The sequence below is a fragment of the Mustela nigripes genome, chromosome 12 (genome assembly GCF_022355385.1).
Source record: "Mustela nigripes isolate SB6536 chromosome 12, MUSNIG.SB6536, whole genome shotgun sequence".
Classification (NCBI taxonomy): domain Eukaryota; kingdom Metazoa; phylum Chordata; class Mammalia; order Carnivora; family Mustelidae; genus Mustela; species Mustela nigripes.
In genome coordinates, this window is record NC_081568.1 from 25,518,039 (window position 1) to 25,538,083 (window position 20,045).

At 39.1% G+C, this 20,045-nt stretch overlaps 1 protein-coding gene across 1 annotated transcript; it reads left to right on the forward strand.

Annotated features, from left to right (window-relative positions):
• The first annotated feature begins 1,943 nt into the window (after positions 1-1,943).
• On the forward strand, positions 1,944-19,706 carry SUB1 (SUB1 regulator of transcription). Its single transcript, XM_059416963.1, has 5 exons — positions 1,944-2,052; positions 4,541-4,613; positions 6,467-6,589; positions 14,775-14,883; positions 16,579-19,706. Exons 2-5 carry the CDS (start codon positions 4,542-4,544, stop codon positions 16,656-16,658), a joined length of 384 nt encoding a protein of 127 aa, XP_059272946.1. The 5' UTR covers positions 1,944-2,052; position 4,541; the 3' UTR covers positions 16,659-19,706.
• Positions 19,707-20,045: the final 339 nt, after the last annotated feature.

Consider the following 20,045-nt stretch of genomic DNA (forward strand, 5'->3'; position numbering starts at 1 on the left):
GGCCCAACTCTTGGTTTTGGCTCAGGTCATGATCTCAAGGTTGTGAGATTGAGCCCCACCTCTGGCTCTGTGCTCAGTGTGGAGACTGCTTGAGATTCTCTCTCCCTCTCCCTCTGCCCTTCCAGCTCCTGGGCTTGTGCTCGTACATGCTCTCTCTCTCTCAAATAAATAAATAAATCTTAAAAAAGAAAAGAAACCTCCAGCACCAAAATTTTTAGCCCACTGTTCCTTTTCATTCAGGTCCCTATCCAAATAGCTCCATTTCATCCCTAATCACATCTAAATTAACTTCACCCAACACTTTGTATGGCATCATCCTATTTTTCTTATCTGAAATTATTATCTTTATCTAAATCTTTGCTTATTTATAGTCTATTTCATGTGTTTACAGCAGCCCTATCTATCTTGTTTATTCCTGAATTTCCAGTGCTTAGAGTAGTGCCAACATATAGTAGATGCTGAACATGTTTATTGAATGAATGAATAAACTAGGAAAGGAACTTTGGGCAGTTTCTTGCATTTGAGCGGAGTTGTAACTCTTTCTGTCATGGAGAAGAAGAAGCGGAGGTTGGGAATCAGATGGCTACAACCAGTGTTCTGAACCCTGTCCCTTCTCAACCAGCACCAGATTTCCAGGAAGAGCCACGTTCATGGCTCTCAGGGCTGGGCAGCCCAGTGATCCTCTAGTTACCCCAGTATATGAGTTCAGTACAACTAGATACCCCCCACAATGCCCTAGGACAGGCATCATTGGCTTCAGGAGAACTTTGGTCAATTAGCTATAGTTTGGTGGGGGAGCTCCCCAAACTTCCTCTAGGTGTGCAAGCTCTAGGCTAGCAAGTAACCATGCTGGAGTAGTGGTGATTGAGTAGCTTCCTTTTTTTTTTCTTTTTACAAATTAATTTAAATCTTTCTTACTTTTTCAATTTTCCTGTTCAAGTGTACTGTGAAATGCACAAATACTAAATGAAATCTTTTATCTGTGTATACTTGTGTAATCACCCCCAGACCGAAACATACTCAGCATCCTAGCAGATTCCTTCATACTTGGTCCCAACTGATTATCCCCCAAGGGCAACCTGACCTGGATCCCTATAGACTTTTTTTTTTTTTTTTTTTTTTTTGCCTGTTTTGGAACATCATATAAATGGAATTATACAGGAAGTTTCATTTTTGAAAAGTGGTCATCTAAACTGATGATGCATGACCAGGAGAGGGGTAAGAACTTTTGCTTTTCCCCTCAGTCTGCAGCACTGTGAGTCAGGCAGGCATTGCAGGGTTTGAATCATGACTTACTCCCATAACCTTCAGAAGCTTATTCAACCTTGTTGACCCTTGGTTTCTTCATTATAAAATAGAGTAATTATTCCTGCTTTGGAAAGTGCTTGTTAGGATGAGTAATATATGCAAAGTGCCTTGTGCAGTGCATGGCACATAGTGGGTGCTTGATAAATGTGTGTTGGATAAATAAAACGATATACATTTTTAGCTATAGTAAGCATTCATTACATATACACTAAAATAATCTTCTGGTCATGTTCCTGCTAGTACTGTAGATTTCTCTTTTGTGAATTACCCAGGACTTCAGATTAAAGATAAGGATGTGTGTGGCCAACGACTTCTGTAAAGATTTCTGGCACTTTCTGGAATTAAAAATTCCTTTGGGTTTTACCAGCCAGAATCAAATATTGGGAATGGGGGTAAAGGACCATTTCTGTGAAAATGGGCTTTTTCTGTATGAACAATTCACTTTAGTACAAGAAGTATTTATGGAACGAGTGCAAAGCTCGAGGTTTCCCATTCCTGTTTTATTCACAGATCATACCCAAACTTCTCAGCATTTCACTTTCAAGGGACCCGCTGAAAACGAGGGCGGGTCCCTTTAAGGCCCTGGAAAGGGTCTCGGTGTTGGTTTCGGCGGGGAGGGCACGCCCCATCACGTGGGCGCAGTCCCAGAGGGGCAGGGCCGGCGTCTCTGGGCTTCCGTCACTTCCGGTTCTCTGTCAGTTGCAAGCGAGCGAGCAGAAGGCAGTTCGGCTGCAAGAGTGGAGCGTGAGTTCTGGGGACCCCGCCCCCACCCTCTCGAACCCCTTCCTGGCCGGCCCCCACCCTCCCAGCCGGGCCGCGAGCCTCTGGCGGCTCTACCCAGCTCGCAGGCCAGGGGAAATGGCGGCATTGCCAGGCCTCCCCGCCTCGGCCTCCTTGGACCTCCTCCTCTGTCGCCGACCCGCGCGTCCCATGCTCTGCAGCCCTACCCGCGCCAGAAGCCGGCTCCCGTGAACGGCCCCGGCGTGGCGAGTGCGGCGGCGGGGCGCGGCCGGGCGGGGGCGAGGAGCCGCGGGGAGGGGGCCCGGGCGCCCCCGGGACAATGCAGCGGCGGCCCGGGCCATGGCGGGGGCGCGTGTGGTGCCTGCTTCTCCCCTGGGCCTGGCTGGGGCTCTTTCCGCGGCATCCAGGGTTGGGGGGCTCTCTACCGGAGGGCAAGAGAGGACCCCGTCGGAGGAGGGCAAGGGGGTGGGGGAAGGACGGCTGGTGTGCTGAGGGGAGCTAACGCTTCGAGAGAAGAAAATGGCGCTTGGTGCAAGTCCCTCCTCTTCCCATACGGTCTCCGCACTTCGCCGCCTCCCACGCCCCCTCCGACCAACCTGTCCCCCCCGCCCCCCACCCCTGGGCCTCAGCCGTTGCCAGCCCCAGGGTTCCAGTAGCTTCCTGGCACCGCGCGACCCTCTTCCCAGTCTTGGTGCCCATCACTCTCGTGTTGTACCGAATTCCTGTGCTCTTTAGTCCCGGTTTAGTTTCACCTCGTCTTTTCTGATCCTCACGCCATCATCAAAGACCGAAACGCATTTTTTCAGTTGCATTTTGTATAGATTCCACACTAGCGTTTTAGTATCACCTGCCCGAATTACTGGCCTGTCCCCCCTCCTTCGAACAGTAAAGATTCATTAAGTGGAAGTAAAAATCTATCTTGTTAAAAGTTCAAAGTGGCTTTAGTTACCATCACCTTTTTTTGTTTGTTTTTGTTTTTTTTCGGTGGTCTTATAATTTGGGTTATTTATGAAGTCGTTCAGTGCAGTGATCTTAGGCAGCATCCCCCCTACAGCTTTTATTAATAGACCGTATAGTTATGCTTGACAGTTTCAAAGTGAAAGAATAGGTTATGTCCAATTTAATAACCTTTAAAAAATGTTTCTTGGCATTATTAGCTTCTAGCATTAAAAAACGTAAATTGCTTTTCGAGTTAGGGTTGTAAAATGGAACAGTAACAGGAATAGTACATAAAATGTGGTTCTCAACGTTGCTGGTCCCCTCCAAATTTACTCTTTTCATCGGGAAATTACCAGTTAAACAACATGGCTGGTTGCACATGTTTGAGCTTTTTGAAATTAGTGGCTAGCATTGGGATGGATGGCCCACTTCTTTTACCTTGACCTCCTATTGTTAGTTGCCAAGGCAAGTTTAGTCTAGAGAGCTAGATTACTTGGGTTTTTTTGAGGAGGAAATGAAGTCTTTTTCCCTTTATTCAACATTTACAGCCTGAGTGTTGTATATATTGGGCCCTTTAGGGCATACAGAAATTAATAGGACTCAGTCTTTTTGGAGATAGAGAGGGCTAAAGATAATTTAATAATAAGTGGTTTATGACCTGGTTTTATAAGTGTCTTGAAAAGAGTGCCTTGGAATTCCTTGAAATTTGGGCTTTAGCTGTGGGCTGCCCCCTACCCCTTCTCTGCAAAAATCGGCGCTTTGTCTCTCAATAAAGATCCACCTGAAAGCAAGATACTGGGTTATGTATCTTGTGGTGGGGGGAGCTAAGGTCATAGTGGAATTTGAGAGGAGATTTTGCCTCACTTATAAGCAGATTCTTCAAAATGTAGTTAAACTATTTCAGAGTAGAAAATTAGTGTAAAATACAGCGAACCGTAAAAATTGTAATTATCTTTGTGAACTCTGAATTAGTTTTTGTCATTTTGATGGCATGATCAAAAAGCCAAAGAAAATTAGGGACATACACAAAATATGAAAAATAGGACTATTCTGGCAAACGAATTACATCTGTATAGTGCAGCTGTGCCCCATGTTGTGTGAATGTTGGGGTCAGTTCCTGCAATTAATAATTATGTTAGGTCTCATCAATGAGAAATATAAAACAGTACGGAGAATATGCCTATTCCTAGTTTTAACAGATTGTTATCAGCTGCCTTTTTCCAATTTAGTCTACCCATAAACATCTAACTCCTCTAAAATGAAGTATAAAAACACCCAATGGGTTTGAGAAAGAGGTGTAGGAGTGTGAGATGTGTGTGACATTTTAGTTCTTTCTCCTTGCTGGATTCTCCTTGCTGGGTTCTGGATGTTACTTTCAATTTGGAAGAGTATAAATTAAGAGTATAACTTATAGCATTGTGCTGAGCATAACAACTCCAGTACTACAAAATGGTAGAACCATGGAATTTCTTGAATTTTTGCTTGGGAAAGAGTTAAGTCAAAGGTAATAGAACAATTTGTAAATTTTGTGTATAATGTATTTTTCTTTCAGAATGCCTAAATCAAAGGAACTTGTTTCTTCAAGCTCTTCGGGCAGCGATTCTGACAGTGAGGTTGACAAAAAGGTGACTGTTAACGCAAGTCATTTCTGTGATAACTTAATTCAGCAGTATTGCCCACACCCTGTTCTCAAGGACAGCAAGGCTTATCAGAATGGTAAAATGAGTGCCTGGATGGGCGTTTCAGAAAATGTAGATGGCTCCTGGACCTCTTGACCAAAATGCTTGGGGTCCTTGTACGTTCACACTCCTGAACCCTGAATCAGGCTTGAGCAAGTCTTCAGAGTTTAACAAGTCTCCTGTAGAGGACTTCTAGGAACCCCAAAGCTGTAGGGCCACCAGTTTATTCCCTAGGGGGATAGCATTAGAATGAGGCCGGAACCCTGTTTGCCATTATTCAGAAACCTGCCTAATCTCTAGGTATTGTGTGTTGTAGTTGAGTTAAAATTACCTGAACTCTTTGAATGTAGATGTCAGTTTTGACCACCTTCTCAGCCACTGGTGTTTATCCAGTCCACTAGGATTACTTAAAATGTAGGCTTGGAACATTTTAAGTTAGAGTGTTATTTACTCTGTTCCCCTCCTTTTAGTTAAATCAACACCCGGCAAAGCTAACATAAAATTATGCATTTGGACAAGAGGGTTTTTGTACATTAGATGACAACCGTGCTGGGAGCCGTGTATTCTGCTTAACTGAGCAGCTCACACTGCAGTCAGAGCTTCCTTCTATGCAGAACTGGTTTTTTTATTTCCTAGGAGGTTACATAATTATGTCTCTGAGTTTAGTTGGCAGTGTTAAAAGAGCTTATGGGAGAATCTTGGAGAAGGTGGACCTTTATAGGGAAATACAGAATATATAACCTAAATGTTGAAATAAGGCCCCAAAAAGCATACATTAGCCATACTCCAGAAGAAAATACCTCTTAATTTTTTTTTTATTCAAACCTAATAATGGCATTTGACTATTCATTTAACAAATTTTTACCGAGCTTTTATGTGTCAGTCCGTAGATACCCAGCCCCCTATATATAAAGAATAATCCACTTTCTGCTTTATTGAGCTGGTTTTTTTTTTTTTTTTTGCTGTTTTTGCTGTTTGCTATTAATCCTGTAAACACAGTAATACATTAGCTTTTTCAGTTTATATACGTGTGTACATCCTGTTTTACCTAATTTCATCTAATTTAGTACATTAATATATTAGTTTCTACTTTCCACTAAGGAACGTGACTGCCCTCTGCTGTTTAGGTTGGGAACTCTACTGATTTTCATAGGCTGTTAGGTCATTTTCAGAATGGGGCTGTATAAAGTTTTTACAATAATGTTGCTTTATTTAAAACATTGCCTTGATTTGGGATGCTAATATAACACATTGCTGTCCACCTTCAGTGATTTTTTGTGATGAAGTTCTTGTGTTGTTGACTTCTAATAACCAGTACAAAATAAGCTTTTCATATTCATAACTTTTCAAAGTCAGTTTAAGTCCCTTTTGGAATAGACAGGGTATAAATGGCATATCCTAGATTGGAATAAGTTGGTTGTTTCTTCCTAATTAATATATATCCTTTATAAAAATATAAGTTGCTGACTAACTTGAGTAAACTTGGGGTTTTCAAAAGTTTGTTCACAAGCAGCAGGCCCCCATCTCTTTTTTTTGTCCCCCCTTCCAAAAAAATTGTATTTGGGATACTGGTCTAGAAAAGAATTATTCTTCTGGTTATTGCCACTATGATGCTTGAGGTGTTTTTTGGGCTTCTGAGAACACATTTTGAAAAAACTGTGTTAGATCTTAGGTTAGCTCCATTGTTCCATTGTCAAATGAATCTTTAAGTCTTAAAAAGTAATGAAGTGCTTGAACCTGAGATGTGTTTTACTCTTGTGTGTGCAAATTTTAACCAATATGCTTATTTTTCTTTCAAGTTAAAGAGGAAAAAGCAAGTTACTCCAGAGAAACCTGTGAAGAAGCAAAAGACTGGTGAAACTTCAAGAGCCCTGTCATCCTCTAAGCAGAGCAGCAGCAGCAGAGATGATAACATGTTCCAGGTAATTTCCTTAGATCCAGAGGAATTCTTGTCTGGCTTGATCTGAAAAATGTTACTAGTACCTTAATCTAATACTGCACAATATTGACTAAGAATATTCCTTGAAATAGAAGAGTAGGTTTGTAGAAATGAAAGTCATTTATATGATGCTAGATTATTGTTAAAGTCTAGAAACCTGTAGTTTGGCTAAGTGTAAAACAATTTAAAAGTTACAGATATCCAAAAAAAAAAAAAAAAAAACCAAAAAAAGTGATTGAGAACTGCACATTTAGGAAGCAGTTTGGAATAGATAGGTCTAGTATTGGGCTGTGAAATATGGATGGAGTATTACTGGAGAAGAAACAGCATTATGGCCTGCATAGTTTGGGCTTGATAAGAATGGGAGAGTCAGGTGGCGCCTGTGTGGCTCAGTTGGTTAAGTGTAGGACTCCTGACTTCTGCTCAGGGTTTTGGGATTGAGCCTGTGTTGGGTTCTGCCCTCAGTAGGGTGTCTGCTTGAGATTCTCTCCCTTTCTCTCTCTGTGTCCTCCCCTAACCCCATGATGCTCACTTGCTTTCTCTCGAAACAAATAAATAAGTTTTCTCTCAAAAACAAATAAATTTTTAAAAAAGAACAGGAGAGGTGGGTGGATTTACTGAAATTGGCCCTCCCTGTATAGTGGGGAATAAGATTGAATGTTGAGGTAAAGCAAGGGAAGTGCTTCAAGAAGGGCATAATTATGAGTTGGAGCCAAAATGTTAGAATGAGGCTGCAAACATTTGACTGGAAAAGGCTAGAGTGTATATACGTGTACACATGTATGTATATATAAAATGCATAGTTATGTATAATACAGATACATATTTTTAACTTTCTGATGGCCTTGAAAGACAGTGCCAGGATTAAGGTTAGAGTGAGAAAATAGGAGCACCTGGGTGGCTCAGTTGGTTAAGCATCTGTCTTCAGCTCAGGTCATGATCTCAGGGTCCTAGGATCAAGGCAATTGATCAAGTTGATATCAAGTTGTCAAGTGGTATACCTTACGTGTATACAGTTTTTGCTAAAGTATGTTAAAAACCTAGACCATGCAGATGGATTATTTAGTTATGGGTTTTAGTTCTTTGACTAATGTAGCGCTGGGGAATAGACTGAATTGGTAGAGAACCTGAGTCACTGTATATAAGGAAGAATTACCAAAGGGCCCTCATTTCTTTGAGTTCATAATAAGTTGAATGCTTACCGTATTTCATCAGGTCTTGCTGAGTTCTGGGTGTGCAGTGATGAGCCAAGTAGATGTGATCTCTGGTTTCATGGAATATATGGGAATAAATATGATACTGATAAACATGTATTTAATTAAAGTTATGATGTGGGCTGAGAAGCAGAAGGGCAGATTATGGAAGAGGAGGTGCTCTGGGAATCTCTAAGGATGTGACATTTGAAGCTTAAGACCTAAATGAGCCAGTCATATGAAGTGAATGGGAGGGGGAATCCTCTTCAGAGTAAGTAGAGAGATCTGTGCAAATGTTTTGTGGCTAAAGCTTAGGAAGCCTGGTTGAGAGAGTTGACAGGTGATCTAGTTGGTAAGGAGGTTGGGGGCCAGATCTTGCACCATCTTCCTATTGGAAGGCCATTTTTAGGAGTTTGAGTTTTATTCTCAGTGCTGTGGGAACCTCCCTTAAGGGTCAGGATGAAGTGTGAAATCTGTAGGAGGCTATCCATCCCTTCCTTTCAAAGACTCTCTTGTGTAGAATGGGGGCTGCACTGGAATATTTTAACTTAATGTTTTGCAGTAGAGGTAAAAACTTCTGAGTATTCGGGTAACTGTTTTGGACCTCTCTCTGATGAGTCTTGTTCATCATATGCCTCCCTTTGCCTGTGTAGTAAGAGCATCTGTGTCATTTTAATGGGTTTTATCTTGTCCATTGAAGAAACCAAGACCCACATTTAGAGATTTTATTCTGTTAGAACAGTTTGGGGAAAACCAGATCTATTTTTAGGAGATGATTTTTTCACCAGAAAAGTGGGTTCAATTTTTAAAATCTCATCTGGAAAGCTTCCTGAGCCTCATCAAGCTATGAGACTCCTCACTGTTTTGGAAGCACCTGTAGGGGGAACCAGATATTTTATTTTCACAGTGACTTTTCAGAGACTTTTTAAGTGCAGTGATATGCATTCTAAGAGATAATCTTTAATTTTGTTGCCATTGTAGCTTTTTACTTGTGATGGTATTTAGGCCATAAAAAAAAAAAATCTTGGTGGTAATACTGAATTTTAATTGGTTAAAGAGCATGGTAGGGCGCCTGGGTGGCTCAGTGGGTTAAGCCGCTGCCTTCGGCTCAGGTCATGATCTCGCGTCCTGGGATCGAGTCCCACATGGGGCTCTCTGCTCAGCAGGGAGCCTGCTTCCTCCTCTCTCTCTCTCTGCCTGCCTCTCCAACTACTTGTGATTTCTCTCTGTCAAATAAATAAAATCTTTAAAAAAAAAAAATAAAGAGCATGGTAGAGTACATTGTATAATATAGAATGAGGGTTTCATTTTTATTTGTAATAATGGTTTGGTAATTTTATTAGATGGGTGAAGGATGAGTTTTTTGGGAGGAAAAATCAGACTCATTGTGTTTTGTAAAGGGGTTTGTTTGTTCTTAATAGAGCTGTATATTTTCTATATTTTTTACTTACCAAGAGAGTGCCTTGGAGACAGCTCACAGAATGGAACTTGTTAAGACATTGCTAGAATCTGTTAGGACCCAAGTGACCAGGTATCCTTTTCAAAAACAAATAGATCTAAAATCTAAATTAGAACTGTTTGGGTACTAATAGCCATAAGACAGGATTATTTTTTTTAACTTCATATCTATTACTTGAGAATTAGAAGAAATAATCTTACTCTGGTAAAGCAGTGTGCATAAACATAAGCAGCTCTTTAAATGTAATACTTGAAGAGAATTGTACCCAAGGAAAGTCACTGCACTGATTTTTCAAACTCCAGAATGATTTGGGCAGAATCCTGGCTAGAGCGGAAATACTCCTACATGCTTGCCTTGAGTGTGGTTCCTTCAGCTCTGAGTTTAAGAACTTGGTTCTGTAGAGACATAACCTCCCTGAGGTAGGGCTTACGTGATATTGAAAACAACCTGGAGGCCTGTCTTGTAAATACTTAGCACTTGTGTCCTAAAGGTCAGAATGGTTGAGACAGGGACATTGATCTGTATTTTTCTTCAGAGTTAGACATTGGGGTCAGTAGTACTACCTTACTTGATTTAATGATTTAAGGAAAAACCTGATCCTTTAAAATTCTGTTGTTGCAGAGACAATTCTTAAAATGGTGTGGAGCTGGGGGTTCATGTATATATTTTAGGAACCCGGAAATTATTATTTCTGTATTTGAATTTTTTTTTGGTGAGTGAAGAAATTATTCATAACCTTCATCAAATCTCCAAGGGAGAGGGGAATAAAAAAAAATGTAAGAATCAACATTCTGAATGATATTCATGTTTTCCCCCCTTGTTAAATTCCGCATTGTATATAAATGTATACATATATATACACATATACATATAATGTAAAATTATATGCATTCTGTCATCTGATTATGTTATTTCCTCTTATATCATGTGATTGTAGAGATCTTTATTCTTTCTACTTTAATCATTCTATCTGTATATTACCTCTTGTTTCTGTTTTTTTTGGAGGAGGGTAAGAGTTTGTCAGCTTTATTCATTTATTCATTTCTCCTCAAGGGAGAGAGGACTATTGGGCTTCTTTTTAATAAATGTTATTGAGAGGTAATTTATATATATAACAAAATGCACACATTAAGCCTAAAATTTGGTCAGCTGTGATAAAAATGGGCACAGTATTGTAATGAGGCCTTTTCCATTACCCCAGAAAGTTCTCTCTTGGCCTCCCTTTGCAGTCATTTCCCTTGCCTGACATAACTACTGATCTCATTTCTATCACTGTGTTTTTATTTTGCCTGTTCTACAGCCTCTTGTAGTGGAATTGTCCAGTTTGTATTGTTTTGTGCCTGGCTTCTTTTGCTCAGCATAACATCTCGGGGTTGGTTCTTCTAGTTAGCCATCCGTAGTTTATTCCTTTTTATTGCTGAGTTGTATTCCACTGTAGGATTATACAACAGTTTGTCCCTACACTTTGGATAGACATTTGAGTTGTTTCTACCTAGTCTTGGGCTGTTAGGAATAGCACTGTTGGAGCATTCTTGTACAGATCTTTGTGAATTTTTTTTTCCTGTTTGGATCAATTATCAGATGCATTTGCTGGGCCTTAGGGTAAGTGTATGTTCAACTTTATAAGAAACTGGCAAACTGTTTTCTGTAGTAGCTGTACCATTTTACACAATGTGAGAGATTCCAGTTGCCTCATACATGTCCTCACTGGGTTTTGTCAATATTTGATGCTATTCACATAAGCTAATGGATGTGTAGTAGAAGCTAATTGTACTTTTACTTTGGACTTTGTTCATGTCTTTTTTGCCCATTAAAAAAATAGAGGTCATGGGACGCCTGGGTGGCTCAGTTGGTTAAGCAGCTGCCTTCGGCTCAGGTCATGATCCCAGCATCCTGGGATCGAGTCCCACATCGGGCTCCTTGCTCAGCAGGGAGCCTGCTTCTCCCTCTGCCTCTGCTGCCACTCTGTCTGCCTATGCTCGCTCTCTCCCCTCCTCTCTCTCTGATAAATAAATAAAATATTTGAAAAAAAAAAAATAGAGGTCATTTGGTTTATTGAGCTGGAAGAGTTCTTTATGTATTTTAGGTATGAGTTTTTTGTCAGCTCTAAGTATAGTGAACATTTTATTTAGGTCCATGGTTTTTCTGTTAATTTTTTTTTCTTAAGAAAATTTTATTTATTCATTTGTCACAGAGGGGAGAGAGAGAGCGAGCACACACACAAGCGGGGGGCGGGGGACAACAGAGGGTGAAGCAGGCTCCCTGCTGATCATGACCTGAGCTGAAGGCAGATGCTTAACTGACAGAGCCCACCCAACCGTCCCTCTAGCGTGATTTTACAGTTTTAACCCTATTTTCAGTTTGGATTCTCAGGAATACAGGATTTGCAGAAGAGAGTAGTAGTAGTATTTTTTCTGCTTCTATGTTTTGTTTTGGTTCTTTGTCCAAGAACCTATAAAGGCTCCAGAAGTCTCTTCCTGGTTTTTCAAGTCCTCTTCAGTATGGCTCCCATCTGTTTAGCATGTCTTTGAATCTCAGCAGTTGTTGTGTCTTTCTGTTTAGTCCCTTCCGTGTCCTTGTCATTTTTCTCTCTTTTACTTAATTGATGGGCTGTCGTTTTTCAAGGTTAGATCCTAATACCTAAGGTCTCTTCCACATGCTCAAGCCCACACCGAACTCATACTTGACTTAATCAGTATTACTTCAGTACATTTTAATGTTATAGATTCAGCTAGGTTATTAGCTCATGGGCTTACTAGCTACAGGGCTTACTGGCTAGTGGGTTTACTGTAAAAACCAAAATGAAACGATGTTCAGTTCTGTGTTAGCTGCTTGAGATACTTCTGCATTTCTTAGAGTCATTAAATCAATATTATAAATCACAATTAACAGTTTCACTGTGATAATTATTTTGGTCTTAGTTTATTCATTTAGACAGTTTACTGGGAACCTAGTATGATAGGCACTAAGGGGTGCAACGAAGAGTGATTAAAAAATAAGCCATTAAAACTGACCCTAAGATCACTGGTGACTTTAGAATAGGCAGTGGGAATTCAATTAGTAGAAACAGTATTTTTCTCCTTTTGAAATTTGGCAATAAAAGGAAGAAGGAAAAATGGAGAAAGTTATAAAATGCTGCAGATTAGGGAAAATGCCTTAGAAAAAGAGGGGAATGAGCATGTTAGGAAATGGTAGATAAGCAAAGGGAAAGAATGTGTAAGTAAGAAATAGGATAGAAAAAGTAAAAAGTTAAGGAAGTCTTGATGGTATTGTGAGTACAGGGAAGAGAGATTTGAAAGCACTTAACCCATATCCAGTGGACTTCATTTTCTCCATAAAGCATGGGGTTATGCCTGGAATTGGGGGCACAGCAGCAGGATCAGAAACTTACTTAAGGAAAGAAAACTGAAGGAAAATGAACCAGACCTGGCTGAGACCAGAAAGAGCGTTCTAAGAGGATATATGCAAGATGGAAGCCAAGAGGATATATGCAAGATGGAAGCCGTTAATGTATACTGGGTCAGTACAGCTGTGATTCTGCTACAGTAATACTTAGTATCCCTATAAAAAGGATTATTTTATAATCAAGGGGCCCAGGATGGAAGGGAAAGGAACATAGCCAAATGCAGAATCTTTGCTTGTTGATGTGTTCTAAGCACAAAAATCATGGCCAGTTATTAGTAGGATTGAAAAGTAGTTTTTTGTTTTGTTTTGTTTTGTTTTGTTTTTAAGATTTTATTTATTTATTTGGCAAAGAGAGAGGCACAACTAGAGAGGGAGCATAAGCAGGGGGAGCGGGAGAGGAAGAAGTAGGCTTCCCACTGAGTAGGGAGCCTGATTCAAGGCTTGATTATGACTTGAGCCGAAGGCAGATGCTTAATGACTGAAGCACCCACGTGCCTCTGAAGAGTAGTTTTAGAATGAGTAAGAGATAGGTAGAGGCATTGAAAGTTTTGATCAGGAAGTATGACTTTTTAGTTGAAGTGCTGGACAGTATAGACAGTGTCTTATAGTGAAGACATCTGAAAGGTGCTTTACAGAGTAAAGCCTTTTCCTTCTCTGGAATTTGTAGTTTGTTAAGCATAGTATCAAGTTTTTGGAAAATGGTTTTTTGTGGGTAGTTTCTGTGGTGAAGTCTATTAAAGATGTTATTTGAAATGAAGGTCTAAAAGGAAGAGGTTTCTCATGTTCTAGTGACTAGATCTCTGGATTTTTTAAATGTACATAGCTAGTGGGGTTTGTGGGGTTTGTGGATTCCTACAGGTTGTAGTTTGTACTGCCAAAGTTTGCTTTCTAATGATTTTTGTGGTAAAAAAACGCAACATAAAATTTACCATCTTAACTATTTTTTAAGCATGCAGTAGTGTTAAGTATGTTCATGTTACTATAAAACAGATTTCCTGAACTCTTTCTTTTAGCAGAACCTAAGGAATTCCCCTTTCCCTCTTCCCCCAGCCCCTGATCATTAATCATTCTGCTTTCTGTCTCTGAATCTGACTGGTGTTGCCACTTTTATAAGGGGAATCATGAAGTACACATCTTTTTTTTCTTTCTTTTTTTAAAGATTTATTTATTTTAAATATTTATTTATTTATTGATTTGTCGGGGCGGGGGGGAGAACACAAGCAGGCAGAGCGGCCGGCAGAGGCAGAGAGATGCAGGCTCCCCATCGAGCAAGGAGCCCAATGCGGGACTCGATCCCAGGACCCCGGGATCATGACCTGAGCCGAAGGCAGTGGTGGCTCAACCAACTGAGCCACCCAGGCGTCCCAAAGATTTATTTATTTTAGAGTGAGAGCTTCAGTGTGTGTGTGTGTGAGGTAGGGGCAGACGGAGAATTTCAAGCAGACTCTCCACCTAGCTCAGAGCCTCATGTGGGGCTCATGACCTGAGTGGAAATCAGGAGTTGGACGCTGAACTGAGCCACTCAGGCGCCTCAGTATGCATCTTTTTGTGAATGGTCATTTCACTTAGCCCATTCAGTAAGGTTCATCCATGTTGTAGCATGTGACAGAATTTTCTTTTTAGAGGCTGAATAATACCCCACGGTATGTATATATCTCACATTTTGTGTATCCATTCATCTCAGGATGGACATTTGGGCTGTCCCCATCTTCGGGCTGTTGTGAGTAATGCTGCTGTGAACATGGGTGTATAAATAAATACCTGCTCAAGACCTTGCTTTTACTTCTTTTAGGTTCATACCCATAAGTGGGGCTGCTGCATGAAATACTCTTGAATTTTCTGAGGAACCACCATGCTGTTTTCCATAGTGTTGTTCTGTTTTACTAATGATTCCTTTAATGTGAAAGTGATTGAAAATGTGAGATATACTTCATTTTAATTCCATTTTTTAAGAAAGATAACAGTGACATTTCCTTTGGTGGTAGTTTTGATACTGAGAATAGTAGTTACTTTCATGATTTAAAGTATAGGGAGTGTGCAGCAAGTTGTGATTAAAAATATGGACACTTTCTTGACATGAGAACCTTTCTATGTTTTTGTTTCTTTTGCAGATTGGGAAAATGAGGTACGTCAGTGTTCGGGACTTTAAAGGGAAAGTCCTAATTGATATTAGAGAATATTGGATGGATCCAGAAGGTGAAATGAAACCTGGAAGAAAAGGTGAGATTTAATTTCCTGAATTTGGTCTTAATTTAACCTTATTTAAAATTGAAATAATGTTGGCAGTGCATTTGGAAGATCCTCATTTAGTTGATTCTGTATTTTCTGTAGTCTTTTAGACACGAGATTTAACTTAATTTAATGACATGTCTTAAATAGCTGTTGGAATAAAACCCAGGAAAAAGAACACACTTCCTATCACTTTATTTGGCTGCTAATTTGCTTGGATGTAGCTTTAGGGGAAAAAAAAAATGACGTGAATTCTTAAGTAGAGCAGGAACTATCGGGTCATTTGTAAAATTAGGAATGAAAAATTCTGGTTTACGTGAATGTTTCCTTTAGGTCCATCTAAAGGATATCCTTCTTGGGGGGATAATAGCCTTTTAGCAGGTCTTTTGTCCTTCTTCCATTTGTGTGTCACCCAGTCCCAAGCTTGTTAGCATCATAGAAGCACATTTTATTTACTCATCATATAGCTAGGGAATGTTTGTATACAAACATAAATTCTTATATTTGGGTAGTTAGCTGCTTGAGGTTGATCCTTAGATCAAAATAGGCCTCTTTATCTCCTCCTCCTCTGCCTGTTTGTTAGCTTGAAGGTACCACTTGTTTACTTTATGCAGTTCTTAGGTTTGGTAAACCTAACCTCTCTGTTTCTGTACCCTTTAACATTTTCTTGTTCAAGGCCATTTCTGGAATCACTGAAGTTGTTTCATTGTGGCCAGTGCCAATTTCTTCTCTTACTTCTGCAAACATGTATTGAAACAATTTGATTAGCTTTAAAGCCCTTCCAGGATGTTGACCCAGGATGTTCTTCTGCCTTCCTCTCAATTTCATGGCCTCCCAGCAGTCTTCTGAGAAATACATGAATTTTTCCAATTCTAGTTTATTTTTCTATTTATGTGGGTCAAATATTAGTACATTAGAAGTTTCAAATGCCAAGTGCTTTCTCTTCACATTTTTACTTGAAAGGCATGTTCTTAGCTAACATTTTAAGTGTTTATTATGTGTTAGCTGATAAGTAAGCTTTTCACTCACGTTAGCTAATTTATTGGTTCACAACACTGCTTTGAGGTGTGAGGTGTTACATACCATTTTACTGGTGAGGAGACTGAGGCTTAAGAAATTTTTTTTTTTTAAGGTCATACAGTTAGTGATAGGGAGCCTGCGATTTGAACGCTGACAGCAGGACTCTCCAGAATGCATTTTTAACCACTGTCTACATTCTGAGAAGTCCTGTATGGGTCATGTCCCAGAAAGTTATCCAGAGTAAATGAATGCTTCTTGAAGAATTAACCAAAAGTTGCTCACTTTGAGTTCCTGTAGAAATTTTGAGCAAATGTTGGAACAAACTGGATGTAGAAATTGAGTGTCACATACAAAATCTGGATCTGGCCACTTAGCCTGCTAGTTTGCAAGGTTCTGTGAAACGCATCTTCGCGTCATCGTTTGTTCTCACAGGCTGTACTACGTATTGTGCAGGATGCAGTGTTGGAAGTAAAACTGGGCGTTAGACTGGTCTGCTCAGGTAATTGTGATGAATCTGTAATAACAAGGGATTTGACTCTCAATATGATAGCCGTTGTGCTATTTCAAGTAGCAGTTGTCGATAAAACAGGTTTTGGGTTGGAAGTGTGAAAATCGTCAAAGCTTAAGTGGATTTCCAACTTTTAAATTTTAAAAACTTTGTTTTAGGTATTTCTTTAAATCCCGAGCAATGGAGCCAACTGAAGGAACAGATTTCGGACATTGATGATGCAGTAAGAAAACTGTAAAATCAGAGCCATATGAAACCTGTACTGTTCTAGTTGTTTTAATCTGTCTTTTTACATTGGCTTTTGTTTTCTAAACGTTGTTTTCCAAGCTATTGTATATTTGGATTGCAGAACAATTTGTAAGATGAATACTTCTTTTTTTTATGTGCATTATTAAAAGTGTTCTGAGTGAAGCTAATTGTCAACTTTATTAAGGAGGTTTGCTTTGTGCCCGCCACCTAGTGTAAAATAAAATCAAATAATACAATCTTAACTGTTGTGGCCTTTCTTGATCAAAAGAGTTGGTACCGTTTAAGGCCAAAAGTAACAGTTTATAGACCTGTTAGTTTCACTTTGGCTTTTACATGCAAAAGGATTTGTATTGCATTGAATTTATAAACTCTGACTTGTGAAATCCATAGTTGATCTGTTTTCTTCCAGTCCAATGTCTAGACTTAACTAGATTTTTCTACCCCAGTGATACTTCACACCCCCCACCTTTTTTTTAACAGTGTTTTTTCCTTTAATGACTTGTCATGTTCAGTTTTCATTTCACTCTTTTGCTCTCTTGAATATATTATACTAATTTGGAAAGTCAGTGAAACTGTCAACATGTTAGTTATCTCAACAAGGTACTTGTAATTAAAATATTATATGAGAGCTACAATCACTAATTCTACTGTATTAACTATTAGGAGATATAGTTTGATAAAAAAACATGGCTTGTATGAAAACTGAGCAAGTAAGTGTATGTCGTTACCTGTAGTGTCCTGTGTAGTACCTTATTGCTTAGTCTGCAGAGAATAATGACTTAAATGTCTGATTTCCTTTCACTTATTAAACCTGTTCACCATGGGATGATGTCTATGAAATCAGATACTGTTATCTTAGATTAGGATTTAATAAAAATTGTGAAAGCTTACTGGCCTAACATTTTATTTTATAATGTTGAGTGTGGATTATATGTAGCCAGAGATATCACTGAGCTTTACTGTCACAGGAGGTAATGTGGTTAGTTTTTGGAAGAAAGAATATATAGGCACATATTTCTGGTTTTTTGGCCTTTTCTTAGTGGACTTGGTTCTTTTTTTTTTTGCAGTTAGTCTACTGGACAATAGTATTCTAGACTTAATGTTACTAAGTTTTAGCAGGCACTCGGAAGTGATTTTCATGAAATTGTAGTGATGAAGCAGACCCCATTGACGCACAGATTTCAGGGGCTTTGCAGCAATAAATAGGGCAGGATGTGCCTTAGAAAGAGAATTTAGGGGAACTCTAACTGAGATGAAGGAAGGTGGCAGTGAAGAGGAGGGAAATGTCTTCAAACAAGGTGGAACATAGGATATTTTGATCACATTGATAGGACACAATCCTGGATAGAATAGTAAAAAGAAAGGTTTAAAGACATGTAAAAAAAAATTCTTGTTAACAAATTATTTTCAATAGCTAATCTTAAATGGTTTTATTGCCATGTCGGAGAGTTGCACTATTATACCAAGACTGATTACTGCGTCTAAAATGTTTTATAGTAGAATTGTCAAGGACTTGATTTCAAAACTAGCTGCCAGGACAGGTATAGTTATTAAATTGTTTTCTGGCAGTTCTTCTGTCTTAAAGTATGTTTTTACATTTTTTAGATGATTTTTATAATGTTTTTAGCAGTAATCCTAATAGGTGCATAATTGGGGAATTAAATCTTCTCTTGTGGTATTTTAACCTCCATCAGATAATAGGTACCCAAAGTGTTCAAAATGGTATTTTAGACAAATCATATCTTGATAGATAACTTTCCCTTTATTTGGGAACATACATGTGTTCTATTAACTTAATTGGATGGACTTGTAAAGTATTTCTTATTACATATACAGAAAGCGTAGTTAGAACACAGAACATTGATTTTGGTGTAAAGAGAATAATGGGAAAGTTTCCTAGGTCTGTATGAATTCAGGCTGGGTGTGCATTTTAAAACAATCTGCTGACACAGAGCTGGTGCTGAAATCTGTTACCTAGGCATTTTCTAGCTGTACAACATTGTGTCATTAAGACCTTCATAGAAAGAGTGTTTCCCTCACAGAATTTGATAGGTTGACTGCTAAATTCATTTAAATTTGCAAATGGATATGCAATATATAGAAATTACTTCTTTTTTGGGGTACAGGAAGTGATGAGAACTAGGTTTAAAAGAAAAGACCAGTTAATTATACTGAGAAGATAAGATAGGGAGTGAGGTTTTCTGTTTCAAATTACCTTCTTGGTAAGATTTCTTCCAGGAAGAGAGCTTGCCATTTTGAGGCAGCAGTTTCTTACTTGGTAATGCCAGAATGAATTTAATTAATGCCAGCCCTGAGTGAACTTGTAGCAGGGTTTCTCCAATGGGGTTTTCCTCTTTGTCTTTTCAAGTATGGGTAGCATTTGACTGATTTCCAGTGCCCTTGGCATTTTACTTAAAGAACCACCACTTAAAAAAAAGAAAGAAAGAAAGAAAGAAAAACAACAAAAAACCCCCACACCACACACACATATAAAAACAAAACCAAACCTCTTTATGATTTGATTATTCTCTCTTGCTTTTACTTTGTGAATGCTTTTGAAGAATACTCCTACCTCATTAGCTAGTCAAGTTGCTGTGATATTGGATCTATTCCTACGTAGGAAAAAACACTTAGAAAAAAAAAGTATGTACATATCCTGGCTTGGCTATTGAGGGGAAAAGAGAAAGAGTTGAGTGTTATTTAGGTTTCCTGATAGGGATGTCAGAAAGAGCACTATACAAGCTTGAAATTTTTTTAAAAAGCGCTGGCTAATATTTAGGTATCTCCTGAAATTCTTTGTTATTTACTTTTTATGGAAATTAATCCAGTGAAATACTTTAAAGTTTTTGTTTTTATTCTTAAAGTGGTATTTTCCAGATAAAGTCTGGGGTAAACATTCACATAGTCACAAATATGTAATTCTGTAATTGTGGAATAACCTGTATGCTTTGTTTGGTACATCTTCCATGGAGATGTCAATGGATATAATCCTCCATCTGTGAATATTTTAAATGTTGAAATAAAAATAAGAAATGTGGCCTATGTGTCATCACAGTTTCACAGACCTAAAAATGAATGGCTTAGTTATCTGTTGAAAGGGTGTTGTTAACAAACAATGCCTTCCTGGGTGTTGCTTTTGGAATGTGAATTCGTCTTAGCAGGTTATATCTCCTGAGGACCTCTGGAACCTGACCAGACTGGACTGGATGGGATTGGACTGGATGGTACAGGGTGGGGTGGGGCAGGGAAGTGGGGGTGGTGTGGGCCCGTTTTTCCCATCTACCTGATCCGGTTGGAAAAACGCAGATAATAAGGTGTATAGAATCTCTTCTTTTTCTAAACCTTATGTTTTCTAGATAGATTATTCCATGGTATA